The sequence below is a fragment of the Cucurbita pepo genome, chromosome LG02 (assembly GCF_002806865.2).
Source record: "Cucurbita pepo subsp. pepo cultivar mu-cu-16 chromosome LG02, ASM280686v2, whole genome shotgun sequence".
Classification (NCBI taxonomy): Eukaryota; Viridiplantae; Streptophyta; class Magnoliopsida; order Cucurbitales; family Cucurbitaceae; genus Cucurbita; species Cucurbita pepo.
This window is the reverse complement of record NC_036639.1, coordinates 1,346,543-1,373,555: the sequence shown is the minus strand read 5'-3', so window position 1 is coordinate 1,373,555 and position 27,013 is coordinate 1,346,543. Positions and strand designations below refer to the sequence as shown.

The window sequence follows — 27,013 nt, the reverse complement described above, 5'->3', positions numbered from 1 at the left end:
ATTGGTTAGAGACGGAAATAGATCAATTTTTATAAGAGTGTGAATAACGTTCTACATTGGTTGGGGAGGAGAACAAATCACCATCTAAAAGGGTGTGAAAACCATCCCCTAACAGATGAAGCCTGAAAGGGAAGATCCAAAGAAGAGAATATCTACTAGCGGTGGATCTGAGTCGTTACAATACCTCTCCCTAACGCATTTAAATCATGAAGCTGACAACGATATCTAACAAATAGATGGGTTTTAGTGGTTACATGGTTTCTAAAGGGGTAATTTTGTGATGATTTGGAAGGGAGCGTGTTAGACACGCGCTAGAGGTGAGTATTGTAGAGGTATAAAGTAATTTTGTGATGATTTGGAAGGGAGCGTGTTAGACACGCGCTAGAGGTGAGTATTGTAGAAGTATAAAGGAAGTCATAGTNATAAGTGATAAATAATTATTTTATTACAACCGTAAATAAAAATGAATAAATAAACAATGAAACCACCGACTTATTTTTTTTTTTTTTTTTTTTTATTTATAAAACCACTCCTCTTCTCCCTTAGTCCCCGCTTCCACCCCACTTCCTCGTTGACATTATTCACTTCTTTTCTCTCTCTTTCTCAATTTTTTTTATTCCGTTACTTTCTCTCTCTAAAGCCCTCCGGCGATGCAAGGCCTACGACGCTGCTCCAACGACCTCCTCCTCCTCGACCTATCTCCGCCTTCCTCCGTCCCCTCCACCGCCTCCCTTTCCATCGACGTTGCCGAGTCCGCCGAGACACGAATCCGTCGCCTCATCTCCGAACATCCAGTCATCATCTTTAGCCGCACTTCTTGTTGCATGTGCCACGTCATGAAGAAGCTTCTCGCCTCCATCGGCGTTCACCCTACCGTCATCGAATTAGACGACCACGAGATCGACGCTCTCGCCTCCTTCTCCTCCACCACACCCGCAGCCACTCCTGCCGTTTTCATCGGTGGCTCCTATGTCGGCGGCCTTGAATCCCTCGTCGCACTCCACCTCAGCGGCCACCTCGTACCTAAGCTTGTCGAAGTCGGCGCTCTCTGGGTATGACTTTGAATCACCCACATCCCTTGTAATTTCAATTCCAATTTATATCATTGTAATTTAAAAAAAAAAAAAAAAAAAAAAAAAAAAAATTTAAACAAATAATAATGGATCTATGGTGTTGTTGTTGGTGGTGAAATCAATAATTAAAAACCCCGATGATGCTGGAGAAAAGGAAATTGGGAAGAATAATCCCGGTACGATGGCGGCGAGTAGGCTATTTTAGTATACTCGCGAGATAAGGCATGACACGTGGTCGGATGAGGAAGATGAAATGAAAGCAGTAGGACTGGTGGGTCCCACGTAAATTATTAAGTAATCAGCACCGTTGAATATGTAGACTTTTGTATTTATACTTATACACTACTCTTTTACTGTTTTGAATATATATTTTTTTTTTTAGCGTTATGCAAGTTAATCTATATAATTAAGAGAATCTAAGTAGGGTTTAGGGTTTAGATTAAGAGAAAAATGAGTAATTAATGGTATAATTATTTAATTTTGACAATGACGAGGTAACGGTGAGGGAGTACTTACTGTACTTGAGATATTCTGACAGCAATTTCTCCAATAATTGAAGAAACCCTTATTTATTTATTTATTTATTTATTTATTTTATTTTAAATATGTGTCCCAATAAGGAAAAGACTAATAAAGGGTGATGGAGTATTAGGAGGTGATAATTAAGGGTAATTAAGTGGGGCCCACAGCTTCCACTATCTCTAATCATTTAGATTTAAAATAAATTAAAGCTAAAATTAAATTAAACCCTTTTTTTTTTTTTTTGTTTTTGTTTTTGTTTTTGTTTACGTTCCTTTCCCCTTGGAAACGACACCCTCGGGTGATGACAACAGCATCACCCACCAAAGAACACAGTGCATTTGGAGGTGTATGTCAGATCGTGAAATCCACGTGGCAAACATGCAGTGGTGGGTGATGAATGTAAATGGAATCTTTCCAGCTTAACGTAAGAAGAATCTAATGAAGATACCGCCACCAATATAAAGAGGATGGAATATGCCTTCAAAGCCTCCTGACCAATTATTGGGTTTTCTTTAATACTTCTAATAATAATAAAAAAAAATAATAATAATAATATCACCACCACCACCAAAACAAAAGAAAACATATAATAAGAACCAAACAACTATGTAATACCTAATTTGGGTCAAAAGCCCGAAGTGTGAGGCCCAGTGGATGGGTTCCTTGAATGGCTTTTGGAATAAAGTCATGATGATGCTTAGCTCTGCAACCTCACCGTGAGATGACTATGAATATGAGATTCCACCTCGATTGTAGAAGGGAACGTATGTCCAGTGAGGACAATATCTCATAAGGAGCCCACTTTGGTTAGAGAGGGAACGAAATATTCTTTATAAAAGGTGTGGAAACCTCTCCTAGCAAAAACATTCTTTATAAAGGGTGTGGAAATCTCTCCTAACATATGCGTTTTAAAAACCTTGAGGGTAAGTCAGAAAGAGAAAGCTCAAAGAGGACAAGTGGAAGCCTCTCTTTTAAAAACCTTGAGGAAAAGCCCGAAAGAAAAATTCAAAGAGGACAAGTGGAAACCTCTCCTAGTAGACGTGTTTGGGAAAGCCCAAGGAAGACAAGTGAAAACCCATCCTCACAGAGGTGTTTTATAAACTTTGAGGGGAAGCCCGAAAGGAAAAGTCCAAAGAGGACAAGTGGAGACCTCTCCTAGTATAGGCGTTTTAAAAAACTTGAGAAAAAACCTGAAAGGAAAAACCTAAAGAGGACAATATCGGTAGCGATGGGCTAATATTCGTCCGATACATCAATTCAGCTGTTTCCAGACAGAATTTTGGTCACATGTGATGTTCTATGTTGTGTTGGAATAATGAGCTCAAATTATGAAGTATCCTGTCTTCTACCTTTGCCTTTTTCATTTGCTTCACGTCCTTTGAGAATCTGTTCTGTTGTGTTCTTTACTTTTTTGACTACTGGAAACACCAAATAACAAATATACCAATTCCTTGGTTCGCTATTGCACTTCTATCAAGTCTTTTAATCATTCTAACTTTCTGTAAACAAGTAAATAAATCAGAGTTTGCATTGAAGGTTCAAATGATACCTAGAGTTTGGAGTTTTGATATCAAGTGATGGAGGGTTTTCTTCTCTTTTGGATGGGAACGATCTGTGCTCTCTTCATGCTCCAACCACTTAGCTTTGAGATTCTTACATCCATTGTTCCGTTGTTGAATGCATAAAGATGGGCGTCTTGGTTGATGGCCAGCTTTGGATACACTCTTGCAGTGATGCAGGCTTTCCCGTTTCCACCAAAACTTTCCACTATTGAATGGTCTATCTGCAAAACAAAACACCCGAATGTTGCGGTTTTTATATCGAAAAGTTCAACGAGGTGACATTCTTAGCACTTCCTCACGTGTGCAGGCTTAAATACGTTAACTAATGGTAATAAGTGAATGGGTAACTATATTAAGAAGTTCTAAACTCGGTGTTTTTATTACAATAAAGAGGGTGGAGATTTGAGCCACCTATTAGGATCACACACAACGCACACACTTTTTAGATTAACACAAAGAACAAGAGAGAGAAAATGCAAGAAGAAATATTGGCTAAAAGTTCATATAGATGACTTAAGGTACGGTATGAGTTAATACAAATAATGCAAAAAGTACATTTTCAAAACACTTATGATATATATATGGTTCAGTTTACTATATATAGTTTTACGATCTACAGTATATAACTATCTACTATATATAGTTTTACTTTTTAATATACTATTGAATGAGCTATAAATAAGCAGCAGCAGTCTCCAGAATCCAACACCACCGACCACAAAGACTTATATTTTTGTTAGAGAACGGGTTCGGGCAAGCTTAGTTGTTTTTTGATCCAAAGTTAATTCGTTGAACAAGAATAAGCGAACCCATGAAGATACATGCAGTAGTATTAATCTAAAGGGTATGTTCATTCCTATTTTGTTTTTCTTTCAAATATAGATTAAAAGGATAACAAAGATGGTGATATCATTCATAGATTAGATCATTTATACAAACTTTTGCAATAGTATGCAGCTACAAAGATCTTGGAATGCAAAAAACAAAGGAAAGTGAAGAGCATAACCAACTGCACATAAGTGTTTTTGTTTCTTTTAAGCGACGTACCAGGCTTCTTAAAGATATCGTTTCATGAACAGGATCTATGTCAACGAATGCTCCATAAGTTGTTTTCTCAAGCCCTTCCTTCAAAGAAGATCTGTTGAAATTGTGAGCTTGCTGCTTCAGTCATAACAGATCAAGCAGTATAGAAAAAAAGAAAAAAAAAAACTGGAACCAACAAACCTGCTTTGATCGCTGCACATGAGCACGACATATTTCTCGTATTGCTTTCGGAATACTCGGAAGTAGACTGCAGTTTGTTCTTCCAAATCCTTAGAAGCTAAAACCAGCAACCCGAATGGTCCAATCGTGCCATTCATTGATGCTTTCTTTTCCTTACAGAGCAATTGTGGATCAACCCAACTCGTATTCATCTCTTCTGCTTTTTTAAGACCCGATAAGCGGAACGAAACCTCGATATCGGCCTTTGCATATAGGAAACAAACGTGAAAATGTTTTCGACTTTTCTTTGAGAGTTCGTTTGTAACTCTGAAATAATGAGTGCCAGAGTAGTTACCTGTGCAGCCATAATGCCCGGGACTTCAAATACTGAACCACTTTTGAGGTCCATATCATCAAAACTCACTTGCTTTGTACGTAGTTTCTCAATTTCTTTAATTGGCCATAGTAATAATTGTTTTCCAGATTCATCAAGTAATATACTTCTAGGAATTGACTATGAAATGTAATTGAAAAGCAATATAGAATAAGCTGTTAATATAAACAGGGCACTCATATCAGAAGTTTAGAACTATGAAGCTCAGTTGATTCAAATACCTGAAGGCCAGACCATCCTTTGCTAATATCATCAGCTTCACTGTCTGATTCCAATATCCATCCCCACAGCATTCTTCTCTTTTTATCACTATCATAAAACGATTTCGAAGCATAGAATTTCCCATAATCGTATCGCATATCCGAGCCATTGCTCAAGAAGTTAGTCTCAACCGAAAAGGTATCTGTTTCAGGAGTGTATCTCCCCAGTACATAGTGATCATTATTATTAAAGCTGGCCTTGAGCACATGTTTGATTAACCCATCTAGAACAGAGGTGTCAAGTCCATTACTGCCATTGATACTCACTGGATAAAAATCCGGGCACTCCCACATCCCAGTTTTGTTCGACGTATGAAGCGGAGTCTTACGCCGAGTCCAATTGACAAAATCTTCACTACGATACAAAATCGCCAATCCTTGACCACCAATCTCCCCTCCAACAATGATCCTCCATAACCTGTCTGGGCCCAGCCAAGCAGTAGTAGGGTCCCTAAAGTTCAAAGGATCAATGTCATCAACAGGGGAAATCAGAGGATTATGAGGTGATTTAATCCATTCCTTCAGTAAAGGATCTGATGGATTCTTGGGCACAGCTAGATTTTGAAATTGCTGATTCTTAGAGTTGGCTCCAGTGTATAAGATGGAAGGTTTTCCATCAAGAAGAATTGTTGCAGAACCAGACCAACAACCATTGGCTTCATAGGGTTCAGTTGGAGAAATAGCATGTTCTAAATGAATCCAATCTACAAGATCATATGAAATTGAATGGGCCCATGTAATGTTTCCCCAAATTGCACTATAAGGATTATACTGATAGAACAGATGATAAACTCCCTTGTAATACATTGGTCCTGCAATTATGAACTCATTACATCGCTACAACAGCTAAAAGAGGGAAATTATTAACAAAATTTGGGGGAAACTGTACCATTGGGATCTTTATGGTCGTAATCAGCCAAAAAACAGCCCAGCAAAAGACATCAAGCAATTTAATCAATACTCAATAGGGTAGATTGTCAATTCCAAATAGAGAAAAAAGACAAAATCGCGAAATGAACGACAAAGTTTTGGAGATTTTTACCGTTCATCCAATTTTTAGGAGGCTGGAAGTGAAAACCTGTTCTGTAGGGCTGATTTGAGGCTGCATCGACTCCATTAAAAGCCAACCAGATGCAAAAGATAACGGCCCGAGTTAAGGGTTCCTTCATTCTCTGATTTTAATGGCGGAGCCAAGTGAGAGCTGCTGAAATCGCCGGCGGAGGATCGCCGGAATTAATGCGACTTCTCGTTGACTTCGTCTCCTTCACCTGATCGTTGATCTTCAACTTGCAGTTTTTTTATGAACTTTAAGGTCACAACAACGTCGACGGTCATGATCATGGCCATTGGTGACCGATGTGGAAAAACTCGACCCGCTTTGATCAATTTTACAATAAATTATAGAAAATAACTCCCGATTTTATACTTTCTTTGAAATTAAAAAAAAAAAAAAAAAAAATCTAAATTTACAAAAATCATGATTTTTTAACTTAAATATCATTTTATTTTTTATACTTAATTTTTTAAATTTAATTCCTATTTTATATTTTCAATAAATTTTAAAACTCTGTCACTAATTTATAGTTGACTTTAGGAAAAAACCTTCTCTATATAAAATATTATTCGCATTTTTTGAATTTATAGTAAGGATTAACTTTAAAATTACGATAATGGAATTAAAGAAAGTCACGTGCTGACTTATATATGGACAAATGTCGCGTAGGTCGTGGGTCCATTTTCTTTTTTTTGAAGGTAATAAAATCTCTCATAAAAAGGACCTCACGACTTGAAACCGAGCAAAATTACACAACAAAATAACAAAGGTCAAAAAAAAAATGTGAAGTTGCAAGTTTTGCACGTGTTATTAACCCGAGTATATATAAATCTTTTATTTCGAGCACAAAATTATAAAAATGTATACCGAAAAAACTGAATATTAAAAAGTATGATTCTTGTTGCCTATAAAATAAGTGAATCAAATTCAAAGGAAAGCTTCGTTTAACAATCTTATAGTTATACCTAAACCACGCCCGCTAAATAAAACATCCTTAAAAGATTCAAAAAATTTCGACTTTTAATTGTCTTTATCCAAAAAGGNAATATTGCAATAAATATATAAAAAAAAAAAAATAGAAAGGTTAAATCTCTTAGGTGATGGTAACACATAAATATTGAAGCGAAAAAAAGGAAATATAGGGTAAAATAGGTACAAAATGTTATAAATACAATAAAAGCTAGAGATGGATGGAACATTTTTTCAATCTCAAACTCAAAACAACATGTGGGGTATACACTCACCATCTCCTTCTCTAATCCCATGTGGGAGTCTCCTTTNTTTCATTTTTTATTCCTATCAAAAAAAAAAAAACGTCCCTTTCAACGGTACTAGTCATCGAGTAGCGAGAAATTATTGGAGGTCTAGCTGACTGTTGACGTACATATGAGAAATTGGAACAGTGTTTTGGTTTTTGTAAATGGCATGTTAAATGGTCTACGAGCTTGTGAACTATTTACAATTTTGTGTCTAACAGAATTCTAAACTTTAAAAATGGTTTGACTATGATTTGAGAGTGAGGGGAGCGTTGATTACCTCTCCTGATTGTGGCTCGTATCTTTGGTCAAATTTCACCCATAACGCACCGAACGGGTTATTGTGTCGTGTTGTTGTTCAATTATTATGTTTTTGGGTTTGAAGGGGTTGGGTTGTTTTTGAATTAGATGAAATTATTAGGAGTGTAAAAAAGAACAAAACACCAATCTTTATCACAGGCTGAAGAGTGCAGAGACTACTGGTTATGGGTTGGGCGGTACCGCCGCACCGGGGACCGACCTCAGCCGTAGCCGGCCAGCCAGCTAACCTCACTCTTATCCATCCCTTTCCATTCTCTCTCTCTTTCACCCTTTTTTTCATTCCAAAAAACACTTGAAAATGACCTCTCCTTGTTTTCTGTCTTCTTGATTTTCTAAACCAAAAATGAACGTGAAAGAGAGAGAGTGTGTGTTTGATGGGGGTATAACCTTAGCTTGTAGAACCGGGGTTTGTTCAGGATTGTTGGGATATGAGTTCCACGTCGGATAATCATAGGATTAATCATGAGTTTGTAAGTAAGGAATACATCTCCATTAGTACGAGGTATTTCGAGAAAAACAAAAGTAAAGTCACGAGAGCTCATACTCAAAGTGGACAATATCATAGCACTGTGGAGATTCTTGATTTATAACATGATATCAGAGTCATGCTCGTGTACTTTATTCGATAGAAGAGCTTATACTCAAAGTGAACAATATCATACCATCGTGGATGTTTGTGTTTTCTGATATGATATCAGGGTCATACTCGTGTACTTTATTCAATGGGAGAGCTTATACTCAAAGTAGACAATATCATTCCATTGTGAAGGTTTGTGTTTTCTAACATGATATCAGAGTCATGCTCGTGTTACTTTATTCGATGGGAGAGCTTATACTCAAAGTAGACAATATCATACCATTGTGGAGGTTTGTGTTTTCTAACATGATATCAGAGCCATGCCCATATACTACATTCGATGGGAGAGCTTATACTCAAAGTAGACAATATCATACCATTGTGGAGGTTTGTGTTTTCTAACATGATATCAGAGCCATGCCCATATACTACATTCGATGGGAGAGCTTATACTCAAAGTAGACAATATCATACCATTGTGGAGGTTTGTGTTTTCTAACATGATATCAGAGCCATGCCCATATACTACATTCGATGGGAGAGCTTATACTCAAAGTAGACAATATCATACCATTGTGGAGGTTTGTGTTTTCTAACATGATATCAGAGCCATGCCCATATACTACATTCGATGGGAGAGCTTATACTCAAAGTAGACAATATCATACCATTGTGGAGGTTCGTGTTTTCTCACATGATATCAGAGTCATGCTCGTGTTACTTTATTCAATGGGAGAGCTTATACTCAAAGTAGACAATATCAAACCATTGTGAAGATTCGTGATTTCTAACATGGTACTAGAGTCATGTCTGTGTACTTTATTCGATGGGAAGATTTATGCTTAAAGTGGACAATATTATACCACTGTAGAGGTTCGTGGACAATATCACACCGTCGTGGACGCTCGTAATTTGTAAGAGGTTGAGAATATGAGCATGTTTGGTGAAATAGAATGACTGAACCAATCATGCATGCCAGTGAAACAGCACAGACATCGCCACAAAGAGACGACTTTACTTTTTCCTTACAAATTACTTTACTTTGCCCGTGAACGACTTCAAATTTTCTTTTGTCTTTTTATGTTCTTTTTACAACAAATGAAAAGCTTCATCATTTCATTAGCTTAACCCTAATATCAAACATAGATTACAAATTTAACATCATTTTCCTTCTGGGGTTTGTTCGATAAAAGTCCCACCTCGATTAATTTAGAAAATGATCATGGGTTTGTAACGAGACCTTCTAGAAAAGTCCAAAACAAAGCTACGAGAGCCTATGCTCGGAGAGTCGTGTTCATCGAACAGGGTTCTCGTAAAAATCAAATCTTTATAAAGTTATTGCAATTCAATTATTAGAGGAACATGTTTTTCTATTATTTTCTTTAAATTTTCAACCAAATGAACATAACAACGAAAATGACACCCATCTTTGTTGCATACCAATGTCTCTCTCTCTCTCCTCTCTTTCTCTCTCTACTCTAATTTTTATTTTAAAAATGATTTTTAAGTATTTATTTTGAAAAAGGAAATGGGTCTTTTTTCTTTATTGTTTTTGTACTGAAAGGTTCTTGATTTTTAGGCTTTTAGCAGAAGGCAGCAGGAAAGTTTGTTGACAACATTCAAGAGGCAGTGGTACTCTACAAGGTTCTTTCTTTTTGTGTGTTCATATAATCCCACCTGCGGAATTTCACTTATTTTCTGTTCTTCAATTTATTAATATAATTTTCATTTTTTTGTTCTGAATTAGGGTTTCAGTTTAATTTAATGAAGTGAAAGAGGATGATGAAGAAAGGGAATTTAACGGTGGACGAACATCCGCCGCTGCTGCCACTGCCACCGTCGAAGAAGAAGCGGAATCTTCCCGGGAATCCAGGTTTCGTTTTTGTTAAGAATATGAATGAATGATTCGTGTTCGTAGCAAGAGATCTTATGTTTGAACTTTTTATTCGATTTTGAGTCAGACCCAGATGCTGAAGTGATCGCTTTGTCACCAAAAGCGCTTTTGACGACGAATAGATTCATATGTGAGATTTGCAACAAAGGGTTTCAAAGAGATCAAAATCTTCAACTTCATAGAAGAGGGCATAATCTTCCATGGAAGCTAAAACAAAGAAGCAATAAGGAAGTTAGGAAGAAGGTTTACGTGTGTCCCGAGCCGAGTTGCGTGCACCATCACCCGTCGAGGGCTCTCGGTGATCTTACTGGAATCAAGAAGCATTTTTGTCGGAAGCACGGTGAGAAGAAATGGAAGTGTGAGAAATGTTCGAAGAGATATGCTGTTCAATCTGACTGGAAAGCTCACTCCAAGATTTGTGGCACTCGAGAGTATAGATGTGATTGTGGAACCCTTTTCTCCAGGTAACACGAGAAAACGTTATTAATATCTTATCTACTGAACTATACTGCGTGCGTTCGTTCTATGTCAAGAACATAGACAAAAACACGAGAGACAAAGATTTGTTGTTTTTATGTTTGGATTGTTGTTTTTTTTGTTAGGAGGGACAGTTTCATAACCCATAGAGCCTTTTGTGATGCGTTGGCTCAGGAAAGTACCAATTTTGCATCATCAGCGATGAACAATAGCAACCCAATTCAACCAATTTTCTCAACACTGCGCCAATTCTCACTCAAAACTGAAAACCAAGACCCTTTTTATCCTTCAACTTCCAACATCCTCAATCCCTTTAACCCTAACCCTAACCCTAACCCTACTTCGATCGGATTCGGGTTAGCCGGTCCTGGTTCGAGTCTTAATCCAGTGTTTGGTTCTGCATGGGAAATGAACTCTCCAAACATCATGGCTTTTGAAGAACCATCCTTTGAAGAAGCTCTAAATGGGATATTGATGAATAATCGAGCTAATAAAGATGGTGACAAATGCAGCGGCGGTGGCGCGGAGGAGATAACGAGAGATTTATTGGGGTTGAGAGCGTTGGCTCGACAGCCCGATCATCATATGTTCGAGAATGAGATAGTAAACGACCATCTGAATTTGGGTTCTTCTTCTTCCATGTTTGGATTGCATCTGAATCATCAAACCCAGACTATGTTTTGGCGTGATTAATTAATTAATTAAGTTAATTAGGTCATCTTTTTTTCTTAAAAAGATGGATTTTTGTTACTGTTTTGAAGAAAAGTGTATCAAAAGAGATAATCTTCGCTTTTGTATGAATTTCTCTAAGGATTAGTTTTTGTTAATAATAAAAAGATCATTAATTATGATCATCGTCAAGCCTGAAGGACATTTTTGTATTTATTATTTATTTATTTTGATTTTTGGTCGGTTGAAATTTATGTCACGATTATTAGAAGCGAATCCCACATCGGTTAATTTAGTGGAAGATAATTGATTTATAATTAAAGAAAACTGTTTCTATGAGTACGAGGTCTTTTAGAGAAGTCTAAAGTAAAGCATGCTTAAACTAGACAATATTATAAAATAAATATTTTTACAATATCATAAAAAAATTTGAGTTTATTTTTTAAAATTATGATTATGCATTTTAAAAGTTTTAAATTTTTTACATATTTCAAAATAAATTACCTTTAAAAGTTTTAAATTTTTTACATATTTCAAAATAAATTACCTTTAAAGGTTTTAAAATTTTTACATATTTCAAAATAAATTACCTATTTTCATACCAGGATTAAAATGACATCTAAAATATTTGAGTGAGACGTAAATAAAATATTAAAAAAATTCAATTTTATATATATACAAAAAAAGTTTTTTGTGTGTATATATATATATATATATATATATATATTTACTCTAATACAAAATTTAATATATATTTTATTAAGAGGAATAAAATTTTAAGGTTAGAAAGTTATTAAATTTTACTGGTACTTAAACCCCCACCGAAATACTACCGAACGATAAGTCGTCTGGCTGTACATCGTTTAGGGCGAAACCACCAGGCCGACAAATCGTTTTAGTAAATGGGCTTTTTTGTTGCAAGAAAAGAATAGGCCCAATAAAAGAAACAAAAGCCCAAATGCGGCCCAAAGGCCCAATTACAGAACGGGCCGACTATTGGGCTGGGGGAAGGAGGAGGTCGGCAAAGCAAATTGATGGGGATGGGAAAAAATCTTGGAGGTTGGAAGGGTTAGGTCTGGATAATCGGATTCGTAGAAATAAACGAGTCAAGGCAGAGGGGCAAAACGGGAATTTAAAATATTTGATATTGCCCTGTAATGGTCAGGAAGCGTTGCGACAATCGCAGAACCCATCTGACTGGAGTAGATTCTCCCCCCTAACCTCTTCGTCACCTTCATTTATCTCAATCTCCATTCCCTTTCTTTCCGCCCCTAATTTCTTCAACCCCGAAACGAACCTTTCTTCTCCGGCCTTGCGCGGCGCGTCCCAGTGTTGAGAATCGCGGAGATCTGTGCTTTTTCGTCGCCCGATAAGGAATGGCTTGGAGGCATCTTATCACCCGGGTGGGTTGCGTTCAATGTTTCGCCTATTACTCTATCAGATCCTTCGTCTTTTTTATTGCAATCATGTGGGTCACCGCCGATATGGGTTCATTTTAGCTTAATCTTCTCATTCTGGGAACCCTAGTTTTTTTTTTCTGAGAATGTTTTTGTTTTCAACGATGTTGCGATATTGTTTGCGTGTATGGAGATGTCATAACTTATTGTGTTTTGTTATGAGATTTGTGTTTTTACCTTACTCGATCCATGTCTGGTCCTAGGGCGGCAGCTTATTTTAATTTCCTCGCTGGTAGCTTCTAGGGTTACCCAATAGGTTGGCGTTGTGGTAAAACGAGTGTTTATGCTTCTAGCTTGGTGATATGCGACTTAGGATGTGTTTTTATGCTGCAGGTTTCGAGGAATAATTTGGAATTCGGACAGTTAAAGAATGCGTTGGTTAATGCATATTATCCCGTCAATAAGGGCGGAGTTGGTGGTGGAGGTCAGTTTGTCTCTGCTTTTGGTCATCAATCTTCATGTGTTATTTGAGATGTCAAAATGTTTATGTTGTCCAGATGTCAATCTTCATGCGTGTGAAGTCAATCTTGCATGGTTTAAATCATCTGTATGTCTATTTTCTTATCCTCCTTCTTGCTCTGCAGTATATGAATTATTGACGTCTCAGAAGAGATATCAGTCCAGCTATGTCGGGAACCTAGCTCGAAGAGTGCGGGATGCAGATGAGGCCAGTGAAGTTGCTCATCTTAAAGAACTCTTCCGTCGAAACGATCCTGAATCTGTCATAAGATTATTTGAAACTCAGCCATCGTTGCACCACAATGCTACTGCCCTTTCTGAATATGTTAAAGCATTGGTGAAAGTTGACAGGCTGGATGAAAGTGAACTACTTAAGACATTGCAGAGAGGTGGTTTTATCACATTTGTTTGTTTTAGTTTTATTGTTTCCATTTATCTTCTCTCTTATTTATTTTATATCTGTGTTTATCTTACGTTCGCTTTTCCAATGGTTCATAAATTTTACATTTTAGGGTGGTATCAAGAAGCTTCATCGTTGTGCGAGTGCTGAATGAAATTGCTTATGCACGTCCCCCCCCTCCCGTCCGTCTCAAAAAGATGTGAACTTTCGAGTGACGTATGAGTCTTTAACTAACATGTATTTGGCTTATTTTTGTAGGCTTAAATGCATCTAGGGGAGAGGGAAGCATTGGTAGCATAGCGGCTTTCAGTAATGTTGGTAAACAGTCAAAAGACGGTATTCTTGGAACCTCAAGTGCTCCCATCCATATGGTGGCGTCTGAAGGGGGGCAATTTAAGGAGCAGCTCTGGCGTACAATTCGCACTATTGCACTGGCCTTTCTATTGATTTCTGGTGTAGGAGCACTCATTGAGGATAGAGGAATTAGCAAAGGTTGGTTTCTCTGTTCTTGAACGGATGTATTATAGAAATATGTATTGGAATCAGGGAAATAATATCTTCTTTGATCATCTTAACTATATAGGTCTGGGTTTGAATGAAGAAGTGCAACCTAGCATGGAATCTAATACAAAATTCAATGATGTCAAGGGTGTGGATGAGGCTAAGGCAGAGCTTGAAGAAATTGTTCACTACCTTCGAGATCCCAAGGTAAATTTACGTCTTCAGATTATAATTTTATAGGCGTGTCTCTTTTCTTGTGACTGCATTATCACAAGCTGAGTTTGATGTTTTATTCTATTCGTCATTTAATTTATATCAATTTCCATCATTTCTAGCTAGTTCTCGTGATTCTCTAAATGCTAGGCAATGCCCTCCGGTTCTCACCTCCTTCAGCAATTAATTTTTTTAATCTTATTTTAATTGATTACCCTATAGCGGTTCACTCGTTTGGGCGGCAAACTCCCAAAAGGTGTTCTACTTGTTGGCCCACCTGGCACTGGCAAGACAATGTTAGCAAGAGCAATTGCTGGAGAAGCTGGGGTACCATTCTTCTCCTGCAGTGGCAGTGAGTTTGAAGAGATGTTTGTTGGTGTTGGGGCTAGAAGAGTGAGGGATTTATTTTCAGCTGCAAAGAAGAGGTCACCATGTATTATTTTCATTGACGAGATTGATGCCATTGGTGGAAGCCGTAACCCCAAGGACCAACAGTACATGAAAATGACTCTTAACCAGTTACTTGTTGAACTTGATGGTTTCAAGCAAAATGAAGGAATAATTGTCATTGCAGCAACCAACTTTCCAGAGTCTTTGGACAAGGCATTAGTTAGACCGGGTCGATTTGATCGGCATATTGTTGTACCTAATCCAGATGTTGAAGGACGAAGGCAGATCCTGGAGTCACATATGTCCAAGGTAGAATTTTCTTCATTCCTAACTATTGCTTTGGTTGTAGAACCTGCGTCTCAACCATGTCTGCCAGTGCTGAGCTATACTGAAATAGTAATATAGTCGTATTGCATGCCGTAGTGATGGTAAGGTACAATAGTCATGCTTCATGCTGCGTTATGGCTTATGCCTCTACCCTTTTCCAATATGAGGACGTGCATTGATTTTTATTCATGTCTTAGATATTATGTGATGATATTTTGACTATGATCTCAATCTTGTCTTATTATGCGTCAATAGTTTAATTTATGCTATTCCAATTTTCTGTATTTTTTAGCTAGGCATGAACCTTGTCCTCAAGGACACACTTGTACAACTTTATAGAACAGGTACTGCTCAAGTAAGGTTGTAATCTGAACCTCTTAACATCAAATATAGTTCTGAGATTGAACTTCTGTCCTTGGGTAGGTTTTGCGGTTGGAAACGGATTTTGTCATAATTTTTTGTTCATTTAAATCTTAGCAACATTTTAGCCAGCTAGGACCAGCCAGTATTTTAGTTCCAGGTTTGCTTTTTATGCACAGTAATTATGATTATGACATTACTTCTACAGATATTGAAGGCAGATGATGTCGATATGATGATCATTGCTAGAGGAACTCCTGGTTTTTCTGGTGCTGATCTTGCAAATTTAGTCAACATAGCTGCTTTAAAGGCTGCAATGGATGGTGCTAAAGCAGTGAGCATGGATGATCTGGAATTTGCAAAGGACAAGATTATGATGGGAAGTGAGCGCAAGTCTGCTGTCATTTCTGATGAGTCGCGAAAATTGACTGCATTCCATGAGGGTGGGCATGCCCTTGTGGCAATTCACACAGATGGAGCGCTTCCAGTTCATAAGGCCACAATTGTTCCAAGAGGAATGGCTCTTGGCATGGTTGCACAATTGCCTGATAAGGATGAGACTAGTGTCTCCCGGAAACAGATGCTTGCCCGCCTCGATGTTTGCATGGGAGGGCGAGTTGCAGAAGAGCTCATTTTTGGAGAAAATGAAGTTACTTCTGGTGCCTCATCTGATTTGCAACAAGCAACTTCTCTCGCTAGAGCTATGGTTACCAAGTATGGAATGAGCAAAGAAGTTGGGCTTGTCGCTCACAATTATGACGACAATGGGAAAAGCATGAGCACAGAAACAAGGCTTCTTATTGAAAAGGAAGTGAAGAACTTCTTAGGAGCGGCCTATGCCAATGCAAAAACAATTCTTACCACCCATAACAAGGAGCTCCATGCCCTTGCAAATGCTTTGCTTGAACATGAAACACTCTCTGGTACTCAGATCATGGCTCTTCTTGCACAAGTAAACTCTCAGCAGCAGCATCAACAACAACATCAACAATTAGTTTCCACTCAGAGTAGCTCGCAGTCCAACCCTGTGCCACCCTCAGCACCAAACCCTGCTGCATCTGCGGCAGCTGCAGCCGCCGCCGCAGCGGCAACTGCTGCAGCCAAGGCTAAAGGCATTGCTCCTGTTGGATCTTAACAGTATGATCCCTTTCAGTTGCGCTCTTTTTTCCTATTCATTGTGAATATAGTAACTTCCCTGCTGCCTTGTTGTCTCTTTTTTGGGTGATTGTAGCTGCCACTAAGATTATGTATCACTATGCATCTAATTGTCGATTGCTAGCTGTAGAAGAGGTGAATGCAGTCAGTGTTAGCGGTTAGAGGAGTTCATTGTCTTTTCTTTATGCTTCTCTTCCATTGTTTCGATACTTAAAAAATAATTTTCTCACATACATACGTTGAAAAGTACTTATAAGGCTCCCATCTCAGTTGCTTCGTTGGTGCATGCATCTGCCTTTGATTTAGTTCTTTTCTTTTAATAAAATCTTTTCTTATTCAGATACATTCCGTCACATTTTTAATGATGTTCATTTCAAATGATCCTAGTTTCGAATAAGATAATATTTTAAACTATCTTTCCATTTGCAAATCACATTATTTAACAATGAACTTTCTTGATTTCTATACTGGGTTTACGCAAGACAGGGAAAATAAGCTAATGAGCTGCTCTAAAGGGTACAGATTTCTTCACTAGAATTTTCCCTCTCATATGATCATCATCTATCAAGGACTTTTGAGCTGTGTTCCAGGTTGCCAAGGAGACTGATCTTTGACATACCCGTTGCGAGCTTCGTCTTCATTGTGCTAATCAAACAATGTATTTGATGTGGGTTTCCTGTTGCGAGCTTCGTCTTCATTGTGCTAATCAAACAATGTATTTGATGTGGGTTTCCCGTGGAACGTGTGCCGCCGGAGAATTGGATACTTAGTTTGATCTAGTCTGTCAAATGAATTGGACGGTTGGACGGTTCACGCTTTAGTGAACTTGCTTTGGTAGAAATTATCAAGTAGTACTACGTTGTTCTCATCTCCAATCGATGTGGGATCTCTCAATCCATCCCTTGACACTCGTTCCCCTCTTCAATCAACGTGGGATCTCAAAATTTACTTTTTGATGTTAACATTCTCATCAGTATTTTTATGAAATCCGTATGTTAGTGAAAAACAGAACACAATTGGGTGTAGTCATAAATGTCAATAGATTCGATCAAATATAAAGAAATATCGACTCATATTGCTCTACTCACCCATATAGCTTAGTATTCGTCCTGAAAATAAGGAAGGAAATTTAGATAATACTGATGGAGAGCTTTCATTAAGATGTATATCCTCCTGCCTACAAAAAGATGAGTGGGACAACAACTCCGTTAGCAGAAGCTGCGAGATACGGCTGCTATATAAATTAAGTACGTCGCTAGGCAGTGATAGTTCTTGGCTTGACTCCAATTTTTCTCCATGAAACACTTGGCATTATTTGTTTGGTGTCGACACGATCCTTATACTTGATAGCAAAGTTGAGCAATGAATCAATAAGAGAATCTGACAGAAGGTGTGGTTTTAGACCCAACTCTACGAGTTTGGTGTGCTTGGCATTGTAGTAATGTTCCTCTGCCTCTACCCTTGGATTTGGCACAGATATGGTCTGCACATCTAACCCGAGCTTCTGTCCCGCTTTCGTGACAAGAGCAGCAAGTTCATTGACAGAAAACTGTTCTGTAAATTGATTGAAGACACGAAACTCTCCCGGGTTCGCTGGATTTGCAATGGCGAGTTCTACGCACTGCACTGTATCTCTTATGTCAAGATATCCTCGGGTCTGGAAACATGATCAGGAAAAACAGATATTAGTCAAGAAATGATATCAGAAGCTAAAATGAGCTCGAGTTAATAATAATTCTAAAGGGACACTAGTCATGTATCATGGTTAAATGACAATTGCTTCAAAGAAAACTCTTCATCGCTGTGGATCATACCTGCCCGCCTTTGCCATATACAGTGAGTGGATGGCCAACAGCAGCCTGAACACAGAAACGATTCAATGCAGTCCCAAACACCCCATCATAATCAAATCTGTTATATAGCTCTTCATGCATTACAGTCTCGTCTGTTCGTAATCCATAAACGACCCCTTGGTTTAAATCCGTAGCTCTGATCCCCCAAGCCTTGCAAGTAAAAGCTATATTGTGTGAATCATGAACCTTACTAAGATGATAGAAAGAACTTGCTTGCTTGGGGTAAGGTAGAGTATCTGTTCTTCCATTGTGGGTTATAGTAATGAAACCTTCTTCAATGTCAATATTGGGAGTCCCATATTCACCCATAGTCCCCAGCTTCACCAAATGACAGTCTTCTCTAAACTCCTTAATAGCAAAAAGCACATTGAGAGTTCCAATCACATTGTTGTGTTGAGTAAATACAGCTCTTGATCGATCAATCATGGAATATGGAGCAGAACGTTGCTCACCAAAATGGACAACAGCATCAGGTTCAAATGATTTAAAGGTTTCTGCTAAGAACTCAAAGTCACAAATATCACCAATGAAGAGTTCAATAGTCTGCCCAGTTAAAGATTTCCAGCAGCGAATGCGATTATGGATGGAGGAAATAGGAGTCAATGAGTCCAGACCGAGCTGTTGGTCAAAGAGACGGCGAACAAGGTTGTCGACAATGGCAACCTCATATCCTTTCTTGGAGAGGTGAAGAGCAGTAGCCCAACCACAGTAACCATCTCCGCCAATGATCATCGCCCGCTTTGCCTTGGACGATCGACTTGACCCATCAAGAGATCCAGAGGTGGATTGAGTGGTGGGGGCTTCCTGGCTCGTTGGGAGTGTGGTAGCTCGGACAACACACTTTCTTGGCAGTCTCTTTTCATGCCAGACAAGCCTTGGCATTAGTGATTTACATGTTTTTGAATTCAATGATGCAGAAAACAAGGTTAAACTCTCATTTGATGGTTTAAAGTAAGATTTCTTGCTGGAGGAGGAGATCTTCAAACAGCATGAAGTTGAAAGAACATGTGCCATATCAACGTTCACGCAATACTAATTCTCTTGAACCTGCAGAGACAATACTCAATTAGTCAAATAACAAATGGCTGCTACAATGGTACTTCAGTTAGGATTCTTGTTTCTTCAATAAACCCTCATAGAAAAAATATGTGAGAATGAAATCTCGGGATATTCGGTATCCCCACAGCCGCAGAAGCAAAAAAAAACAAGCCCAACTTGTTCTTTCTCTTTGCATTCGGACTCGCATTCGTGGGGTATTCCGTAAGAATCAGAGTGATAAAACAACACTTCAACACAACACCAAATAGAATAACAAAAGGGATTTCTTCGTGAACCAAAGAACCAAAAACTTCAGAGTCATGGACTGACGCGTTCAGCAAAAATCTCTATTGGGGGCATTTAGACAAACACCTAAGCTGCATAGCTGAAGTATGATGGAAAACAAGCATGACCCACAACAACAAAAACAAAAATACTCAAAACCCCATATCACAAATGAAGATTCATCCTCGAATTTTCCAGAACGATCATNAAAAAAAAAAAAAAAAAAAAAAAAAAAAAAAAAAAAACATTCGAGGGAAGGGTTTGGGAAAACCGCAATTCAATCAGTCGGAAGAAATCTTCAGAAACGGTCACTTACGGCGGTGAAGCTGATCCAAATGTTGAGAACTGTGAATAATTTGGAGTGGGGAGGATTTGGTACTGAGAAGCAACACAACTTTTGGCTCGCTGTCTTGGAGGAGCTAGAATCTAAATCGTGGCTAAGAGCATATTCGGCTTATCCTGCCGTTCGCATATTCGACCTATACCCTTATTAAATGTTATAATTTTATTTTTCAATAAAACATTATATTATTAAAATGTTTAAATATATAATTTGTGTTTTTTTTTTTTTTTTTAAATCTCATATTTTATCTTTTAATTCTTTAAAAAAGTTTGTTCTAAATTTAATATTTCTATGGTCGAGTCCACACCATGCATACATAACATATGATACTCCGTATATCTTCGAGCTCCATATCTTTTTTTTTTTTTTAAACGAACATTATTTATAAATATAAAATAATAATATATGTATACATTTAAAATTTTAAACAAAAATAAAAAATAAAAAATAAAAGTATAATACAATTTTAGTCTTCCACCACAAATTAACTAATATATTAATTAACATTAGTTACTAAATTACAAAATAACAATTTTTTTTTAAAATTTTATTATTTATGTAATTAAAAAAATTAAAAGGAAGATCTCGGAAGTTTAAACTCAAAGTAGCGGGAAGCTATTATATGTCGTAAATGTGACACGAGAGGTTATTTATATATTCACTTAATAAGTAGATAAAAATTGGAAGAAATAAATGTATTAGGAAAATTTTAATATTTTAAATGTGAATTAATTTTAGTATAGGAAAATTTCAATCAATTTCATCCATTGTATTCACCAAAAGGTAAAAAGTAAAAAGTAAAAAGTAGAAGAAAAAGAAAAGGCTAACTTTTTACTGACCAATCACTCCTCACAAACCTCAAATTTTTTATCCTTTTTTTTTAATATCTCTAAAAAAAAATACAAAAAATAGAAAAAACGGATAATATATATAATATTTGTTACCGACTGATCAGAGAGTGAATATCCAGATTTTAATCCGGAGATCAACTTTGCAGGCGGCGTCAAGAACAGAGGCCACCGTCGGCGATTTCCCCTTCGGCGGAGTTCCTTTGATTCCATCACATGTTACTCTGATTCCCACTTTTTTGCTTTTCACTTTGCCGATTTTCACGTTCACTTTCGTGTCCATTTCGATCGTCAGAGGGGCGCCTCCTTTCTTCTTCAGATCCGATCTGAGGCTCGTAACGGAATCCGCGTCCAGATCTCTGGCGCCGGATATTAGGGCTCGGAATACCGTCTGGTTATTGGTGGCGCTGGTGAACTCTGGGATCGAACCATTGCCGAGGAGAACAGAATGGGATAAACAGGACAGAGTGAAGGGGTCGTATGAGAATGTGATGTGGGAATTAGGGTTAAAGGATGAGAGAGTGAGATTGAAGAGAGACGAGAGGTATGAGGCGGAGGAATCCGCGGCAATTGTGAGATTGAGCTTCGAAATTCGGAGGGAGGAGATTGTGAATTGAGGACGGTGAGGACGGTACAAGACGTAGAGGGCGGCGCCAGTAATTGCGGCTAGAAGCGCTAGCCCTAGGACAATGATGATGGTCCAAAAGCAGAAACAGCAGCAGAGATTACGGCGGCTGCGGTGGTGATTGCGGCGGTAGCGGTATGGTTGTTGACGGAATTGTGGTTTGGAAGATGAGGCTGGCGCGGCGCCGTTGACGGCGGGCTTGGAGGTAGGGTGAGCGGCGGCAGACATGGTAATTGAAGAAGAAGAAGAAGAAGAAGAAGAAATTTGCTGAATGCTTCTCTGCAACTCGGAATCTGTGAGTTGCTTGGATTAGTTCCTATCTTTCTAAAAATAAATAAATAAATAATTAATTAATTTCTCCTTCTCTTTTTTTTTTCAACCTAAATTCCAAGCTTCCGTTTTAAGCCTTCGTGTTGCCGATTCCTTTTCTCCCATCTAAACCCAACTTATTATCCAAAATTTATGAAAATTAGAGGATAATTATAAAATATTTTAAAAAATTTAAAGTCCAGAAATATAAATAAGAAGACAAAAAGTAAAAGAATGGAAATTTAATTAAAAATGAGAACTCTTTTTTTTTTTTTTTTTTTAAAAAAAAAAAAAAAAAAAAAAAAAAAAAAAAAGGAAATAGGTGACGTGGATAGTGAAGACACGTGAATGGACAATGTTTCAGAAATGGGAGGTGGGATCACACGCGGTTACAACTACAATTACAATTACACTTGGAAGCAGTTGATTGGACGAGAGTAATTATAAATAAATAGATGTTAAAAAAAAAAGTGGGGCCCAGTAATTAGGATACTAATCGTAATCAGTAGGTTGGATTTGCTTAAACAAAAAGGCAACAAATTAGCGTAATAAATTATGGTAATTAAAAAGGTGAGATTTCCTTTCCGCCAATCCAAATCCAGTAAAAGTAACAATGTAATTTTTTTTTTCACTTGAACCACCGACACTTTTCAATAAATAAATAAATTATTATAAGCTTTTGATTATACCAAAAATTCTTTTGATACTTAGCTTATGATATAAAAAAGCAAATAATTTTATTTTTGAAATTATTTGAAATTCCTTTATTACTTTATTTTCTATGTCCATAGTAGTCATAACTTTCTTGAACAAAAATCAAAGCATAAATATTCCTTATATTTCTTTTAAAAGTTATTCTATATTTTTTCTCTAATTGTTTGAACCAAAATAAATAATAAAAGAACGTCTTAAGTGAAATAAAATTAGAAATTAGAAACGAAACATAAATTCAAAAAGTCAATGCAAGACACATGAGAACTAAGCCTCGAGCCGGGAGGAAGATAACTAATTGGATCTTCGTGGGCCTATTAATTTGTATTTGGGCCTGACCCAGTTGTTTAAATGGGCCCAAACCTTGGCCCGTTAAACTTTAATGCTTCTCCAATCGCCCAGCCTGTTCCCATTTAAATTTTTTGAAACACGTTACTTCCATCACAATTAAGCATCTTTTTTTCCCCCCTAAATCTATCAATTTCCGAATTAATTAATTACTTCTTAAATCAAAACGGCGCTAGTGGCGTTTTCCCCCACGTGCAACATGAGATCCCATGTCTATTTACTAAACTACCCCTACCCCCACTCCTCATACAATGACCTGTCTGTCAGATTATCGGGATGGAGCAATAAATGACAGCTTATGGGATGGGTGTTATGGAGGGACGTAACTGGAAACGAATTTATCAACATTGGTGACGGGAAATAGGTGAAGGCCAAACTTGAGGGGCATTAAAGAAAAGAATACAGGAAATTAAAGTTAGAGAGAGGGATATTTAAAACAGTAGGTCTGTTTTTTTGTTCTTCTTTTAGGGTTTAGATGGTGGAGTCCAATTTATATGAAATTTCACACTAATCCTTGAGAATATCAAAAATTAGAAAACCCCGCCCCAAGAGAGTTTGAAATTACTTTTTGTTTACCTTCTCTATTTCGCGTTGTTCCCTCTGCTGATCATATCTTTGTACTTGAGAATGGATTCCAGCCTCTGTAATTTCAACTGTTGCTTGAATCTGTTGATGAAGTCGTCGGCCCTTGCGTCTACTCCCTCGTCTATCTCTGTCATTTTCGCTCTTCCTTCATTCACTGTGGCTGGACGGCGACTCTCCACGATTTCATCCGCTTCGAAATGCGAGAATGCAGATTTCGAACTCGCTGATTTCTTCATTTTCCTCGGCAGTTTTGTTGGAATCTCACCGGCAGTCGGCTTTGTGTCGGATTTTGTTCTGGTGAAGTGATCGCCATGGAGTTTACTGTAAACCTCGTCCATCGTCGGTTCTTGATCTTCGTCCATTTCTTCATCCTCCGCTCGTTTCGGCACCGCCTCTTCCCGCCCGATCTGGACCTTCTCGATTTTCTGAACCGCAGTAACAGACGGATGCGTATATTGAGAAGAATCCTCCGATCTAAAGCCATAGAAGTTAAACTTGAGCCGCTGAAGCATAGAAGGAGACCTAACGAGTTGCGGATGTTCGAACTTAGCATAATGAATCTCGTTTGCAGGCGGTTTCTCATCCACAGTTGCCGGCAGTAGAGAGTCGAAAGACTCCTCGGATTTGTAGCCTGAGAAGCTAAACTTAAACCGTTGAAACACAGAAGGAGACCTAACGAGTTGCGGATGTTCAAAACTAGCATAATGAGTCTCGTTCACAGGCGATTTCTCGACCACAGTTGCCGGCGGTGGAGATTGGAAAGACTCTTCCGATTTATAACCTGCAAAACTAAATTTAAACCGCTGAAGAACAGAAGGAGACCTAACGAGTTGCGGATGTTCAAAAGTAGCATAATGAGTTTCATTTCCAGGCAGTTTCTCGAACAGAGTGGCCGGCTCTTCGGATCTATACGAATAAGGATTAAACGATTTGAGCCTCTGAAGCATAGAAGGCGATCTGTGGAGGTACTGAAACTGGTCAGGATCGGAAGGATGGCGGTGATTTTTCTGAGGGCCACCTAAGTTGGAAGCAATAACAATGGTGCCGATCACGAGGTTGAGAACGACGAAGAGAACAGTGGGCGTGAACCAACTGTTGATGGAGGTCCATATGGAGAGAGTGGAAGAAACAGATTCAGCGAACATGGCGGAAACAGGGCAGAGAGGGAGGAGAGGAAATGGGAGAGATTCGATGGGNTTTCGAATAAGTAACACTTACAGAGATCTGAATCGCCGACTGCAAAAACGCTCGCAATACCACACTGAATAGAAGAAATCAAAAACAACAACGTTAAATAAATCAAGATCGGCTTTGGAAAAATCCCTTTTTCGGCAGAGAGACGGCGGAGAGAGTAGAGAAATTGAAACGAGGCCTAGGAGATGAGGTATAAGGGTAGACGTGAGGTCATAATTGGGATTTACTAAAGTGGAGTGATGGGGACAAGGAATCAACTGAAGCCAATGACTAAAAAACGCTGCGTTTTGGGTCATCGCCATAATTTGTCTTTAACTCTTTATTAAAGCCATTTTAATTACCTAATCTCATAAAACCGTCCATTTAGTTCCCTTAACTGACATCTTCATCTAATACGTGTCTTTTGTGTATGACAAAATATCCAATTTAAAATTAAAATAAGTGGATAAATTAGAGAAAAATAAAATTTTAATGTAATTAGAGCTTCAATTTTAAATGATTTTCTTATTATTTTATTTATAAAATAAATATATATTTTTAAATTTTAATTTTTTTATACACCACGTAATATGTATGTGATAAATATTTTATAATTGATTATTAGATCTATTCAACCCATCTTTATCTCCCATACTTATAAATTTATATATTAAATGTCACAATATAAAAGATATGAAATTTGATTATATTTCATTTTCGCTTATAAAATAATAAAATAATAAATTATGGACATCAACCAGTTGACTTTGGAATATAAAATAATATTAAATGTTTGATAATGTGATGAATATTCAAAATTTGAAGTGGGTTGCCTTGTGAAGTACCGACATGAAATATATATATTATTTAATTTCACATGATACCCCCAAGTTATAAGTATCATGGGATCTAGAAGTTGCAAATTATGGGATAAAAACTAACCTAAGGAACAATTATGAAATACGTAAAGTTTGCAAATTTTAAAATTTAAAATTATTTTCAATTTATATTATTATTAGGCTAAATATTTCGATCTCATCTACAACCATGTGAGATCTCGTAATCCATCTTCCTTTGGGGTTAGTGTTCTCGGTGACACACTGTCCTGTGTCTAGTTTTGATACCATTTGTTATAGCTCAAGCTCACCGCTCACCGCTAACACCCTTATAAAAATGTTTCAATCTCGTATCTGATTAATATTTTATTTTTTTTATTATTTTAAAAAAATGGTATTTTAAAAGAAGAAAAAGAAAGAAAAATTGTGAAAAAGGGGATGAAACATGCAGCAGCCGAAATCTACTGAAATTGCTCCCTAGACCTGCAAAAGGGAAACCTAAGCTAAAATAGATTAATAATTATAATATTCGAATATTCGCCGACTTTTAATTACCGTCCATATTATTTTATTATTTATTTAATTATGCTTAAATTGTTAAATACACAAATTATTATTTTATTTTATATAACAATTCATATGGGATTGATTTAGGGCTTTTATGAACGAGGGGCATGTTGGGTATTTCTGTTGCCCTTCATTCGGCCCTGTTTATGGCCCAGGCCCATTTGGTTCCAAAAACAATTTCTTTTTTTATTTTAATATTTAATTAAAATGGTAAAATTGGTTTTTAAATAATTATAATTTAATCTTGACAAAATTAACACTTAGACATGGACCATCATAAATGCTTATATGATTATATCAATAAGATGCACCGAGTTTATTATATAAAGTTAGATTATTTGTAGCTGGATACAGTAATGATTGCGTTTTTGTTTTGGGCAATTGAGTCGGGCATGTGACGAGGAAGAGCCAGGTTGGTTAAAAACGATGGCTTTTCTAAACAAAAGTTGGGTGTTTTGGATTGTTGTAAAAGTTGTGGAAGTAATGACAAAGGGAAGAAAGAAGGTAATGTTTGAGATGGAGGGGATGTCGTTGATGCTGTTGTGGCTGTGGCTGTGAGCTGTGGCTGTGGCTATGGCTGTGGGCTGTGGGCTGTGGCTGTGGGGACTGGAAAATTTGAAGGATGTCAGCACTCTGTCCATCGCCTTGTCCTGTCCTCCATAAATTTATTGTCTTTGGCTACACTTGAGCGCTGGCTAGGGCAAGAGGGCAAGCAAGAGGGCAAGCAAGAGGGCAAGCAAGAGGGCATGAGGGCAAGATGCATGCATGTTCATCATCCACACCATATGTTTTCTTTCTTACCCATCTCATTTTTTTTAGATTTTTCATGTTTAATCACATTTTTATGTGGTGGGTGGTTTTGGATTTTGTGAGTTTATAAATAATAGTAGTGTTCAAAAAATCTGATCGGCCCTAGTTAGATCTTGATTGTATTATGAACTTATTTGAGCTGGGTTAGATTCGGAACG

At 37.5% G+C, this 27,013-nt stretch overlaps 7 protein-coding genes across 10 annotated transcripts; 3 read left to right on the top strand and 4 right to left on the bottom strand.

The window, feature by feature from the left end:
* Positions 1-536: 536 nt before the first annotated feature.
* Positions 537-1,551, top strand: LOC111788325 (glutaredoxin-C6). The gene has a single exon (XM_023668654.1). It carries the CDS (start codon positions 651-653, stop codon positions 1,056-1,058), a length of 408 nt encoding a protein of 135 aa, XP_023524422.1. The 5' UTR covers positions 537-650; the 3' UTR covers positions 1,059-1,551.
* Positions 1,552-2,989: 1,438 nt separating this feature from the next.
* On the bottom strand, positions 2,990-6,386 carry LOC111788144 (beta-fructofuranosidase, insoluble isoenzyme CWINV1-like). The gene is made up of 7 exons (XM_023668370.1): positions 6,057-6,386; positions 5,904-5,912; positions 4,976-5,826; positions 4,716-4,874; positions 4,382-4,623; positions 4,205-4,295; positions 2,990-3,378 (listed from the first exon to the last, which is right to left on the bottom strand). Exons 1-7 carry the CDS (start codon positions 6,181-6,183, stop codon positions 3,166-3,168), a joined length of 1,692 nt encoding a protein of 563 aa, XP_023524138.1. The 5' UTR covers positions 6,184-6,386; the 3' UTR covers positions 2,990-3,165.
* Positions 6,387-9,649: 3,263 nt separating this feature from the next.
* On the top strand, positions 9,650-11,448 carry LOC111788217 (zinc finger protein MAGPIE-like). Of its 3 annotated transcripts, XM_023668494.1 has the most exons (5): positions 9,650-9,666; positions 9,802-9,866; positions 9,970-10,095; positions 10,184-10,580; positions 10,719-11,448. In XM_023668494.1, the coding sequence occupies exons 3-5, from the start codon at positions 10,002-10,004 to the stop codon at positions 11,284-11,286; spliced, it is 1,059 nt and encodes a 352-aa protein (XP_023524262.1). In that variant the 5' UTR covers positions 9,650-9,666; positions 9,802-9,866; positions 9,970-10,001; the 3' UTR covers positions 11,287-11,448. The 3 variants fall into 3 exon arrangements, with proteins under 3 accessions (XP_023524262.1, XP_023524264.1, XP_023524263.1); XM_023668496.1 differs by lacking the exon at positions 9,650-9,666 and having other exon boundaries at positions 9,731-9,866; positions 9,978-10,095; XM_023668495.1 differs by lacking the exon at positions 9,650-9,666 and having other exon boundaries at positions 9,752-9,854.
* A 942-nt stretch (positions 11,449-12,390) lies between these two features.
* On the top strand, positions 12,391-16,829 carry LOC111788117 (ATP-dependent zinc metalloprotease FTSH 4, mitochondrial). The gene is made up of 7 exons (XM_023668323.1): positions 12,391-12,665; positions 13,053-13,143; positions 13,304-13,567; positions 13,837-14,070; positions 14,162-14,286; positions 14,515-14,991; positions 15,578-16,829. The coding sequence occupies exons 1-7, from the start codon at positions 12,639-12,641 to the stop codon at positions 16,502-16,504; spliced, it is 2,145 nt and encodes a 714-aa protein (XP_023524091.1). The 5' UTR covers positions 12,391-12,638; the 3' UTR covers positions 16,505-16,829.
* A 718-nt stretch (positions 16,830-17,547) lies between these two features.
* LOC111788170 (UDP-sulfoquinovose synthase, chloroplastic) lies at positions 17,548-20,178 on the bottom strand. The gene is made up of 3 exons (XM_023668420.1): positions 20,017-20,178; positions 18,339-19,424; positions 17,548-18,181 (listed from the first exon to the last, which is right to left on the bottom strand). Exons 2-3 carry the CDS (start codon positions 19,389-19,391, stop codon positions 17,780-17,782), a joined length of 1,455 nt encoding a protein of 484 aa, XP_023524188.1. The 5' UTR covers positions 19,392-19,424; positions 20,017-20,178; the 3' UTR covers positions 17,548-17,779.
* An 816-nt stretch (positions 20,179-20,994) lies between these two features.
* Positions 20,995-21,744, bottom strand: LOC111787612 (NDR1/HIN1-like protein 6). The gene has a single exon (XM_023667629.1). The coding sequence runs from the start codon at positions 21,742-21,744 to the stop codon at positions 20,995-20,997; it is 750 nt and encodes a 249-aa protein (XP_023523397.1).
* On the bottom strand, positions 21,743-24,659 carry LOC111788207. 2 transcript variants are annotated; one of them, XM_023668476.1, is made up of 2 exons: positions 23,461-24,659; positions 21,743-21,809 (listed from the first exon to the last, which is right to left on the bottom strand). In XM_023668476.1, the coding sequence occupies exon 1, from the start codon at positions 24,612-24,614 to the stop codon at positions 23,466-23,468; it is 1,149 nt and encodes a 382-aa protein (XP_023524244.1). In that variant the 5' UTR covers positions 24,615-24,659; the 3' UTR covers positions 21,743-21,809; positions 23,461-23,465. The 2 variants fall into 2 exon arrangements, with proteins under 2 accessions (XP_023524244.1, XP_023524243.1); XM_023668475.1 differs by lacking the exon at positions 21,743-21,809 and adding an exon at positions 22,749-22,939.
* Between the last annotated feature and the right edge of the window lie 2,354 nt (positions 24,660-27,013).

What these genes read in the sequence shown, in the direction of transcription:
- LOC111788144 (XM_023668370.1), bottom strand. Translation starts at nt 6,183, where the DNA reads ATGAAGGAACCCTTAACTCGGGCCGTTATCTTTTGCATCTGGTTGGCT. An exon ending in AAGGATGGTCTGGCCTTCAG is followed by an intron (nt 4,875 to 4,975) that starts GTATTTGAATCA and finishes TACATTTCATAG; the next exon opens with TCAATTCCTAGAAGTATATT. An exon ending in ATGTGCAGCGATCAAAGCAG is followed by an intron (nt 4,296 to 4,381) that starts GTTTGTTGGTTC and finishes CAATTTCAACAG; the next exon opens with ATCTTCTTTGAAGGAAGGGC.
- LOC111788325 (XM_023668654.1), top strand. Translation starts at nt 651, where the DNA reads ATGCAAGGCCTACGACGCTGCTCCAACGACCTCCTCCTCCTCGACCTA.
- LOC111788170 (XM_023668420.1), bottom strand. Translation starts at nt 19,391, where the DNA reads ATGGCACATGTTCTTTCAACTTCATGCTGTTTGAAGATCTCCTCCTCC. An exon ending in TATATGGCAAAGGCGGGCAG is followed by an intron (nt 18,182 to 18,338) that starts GTATGATCCACA and finishes TCATGTTTCCAG; the next exon opens with ACCCGAGGATATCTTGACAT.
- LOC111788207 (XM_023668476.1), bottom strand. Translation starts at nt 24,614, where the DNA reads ATGTTCGCTGAATCTGTTTCTTCCACTCTCTCCATATGGACCTCCATC.
- LOC111788117 (XM_023668323.1), top strand. Translation starts at nt 12,639, where the DNA reads ATGGCTTGGAGGCATCTTATCACCCGG. An exon ending in GGGCGGAGTTGGTGGTGGAG is followed by an intron (nt 13,144 to 13,303) that starts GTCAGTTTGTCT and finishes CTTGCTCTGCAG; the next exon opens with TATATGAATTATTGACGTCT. An exon ending in ACTTAAGACATTGCAGAGAG is followed by an intron (nt 13,568 to 13,836) that starts GTGGTTTTATCA and finishes TTATTTTTGTAG; the next exon opens with GCTTAAATGCATCTAGGGGA.
- LOC111788217 (XM_023668494.1), top strand. Translation starts at nt 10,002, where the DNA reads ATGATGAAGAAAGGGAATTTAACGGTGGACGAACATCCGCCGCTGCTG. An exon ending in GAATCTTCCCGGGAATCCAG is followed by an intron (nt 10,096 to 10,183) that starts GTTTCGTTTTTG and finishes ATTTTGAGTCAG; the next exon opens with ACCCAGATGCTGAAGTGATC. An exon ending in TGTGGAACCCTTTTCTCCAG is followed by an intron (nt 10,581 to 10,718) that starts GTAACACGAGAA and finishes TTTTTTTGTTAG; the next exon opens with GAGGGACAGTTTCATAACCC.
- LOC111787612 (XM_023667629.1), bottom strand. Translation starts at nt 21,744, where the DNA reads ATGTCTGCCGCCGCTCACCCTACCTCCAAGCCCGCCGTCAACGGCGCC.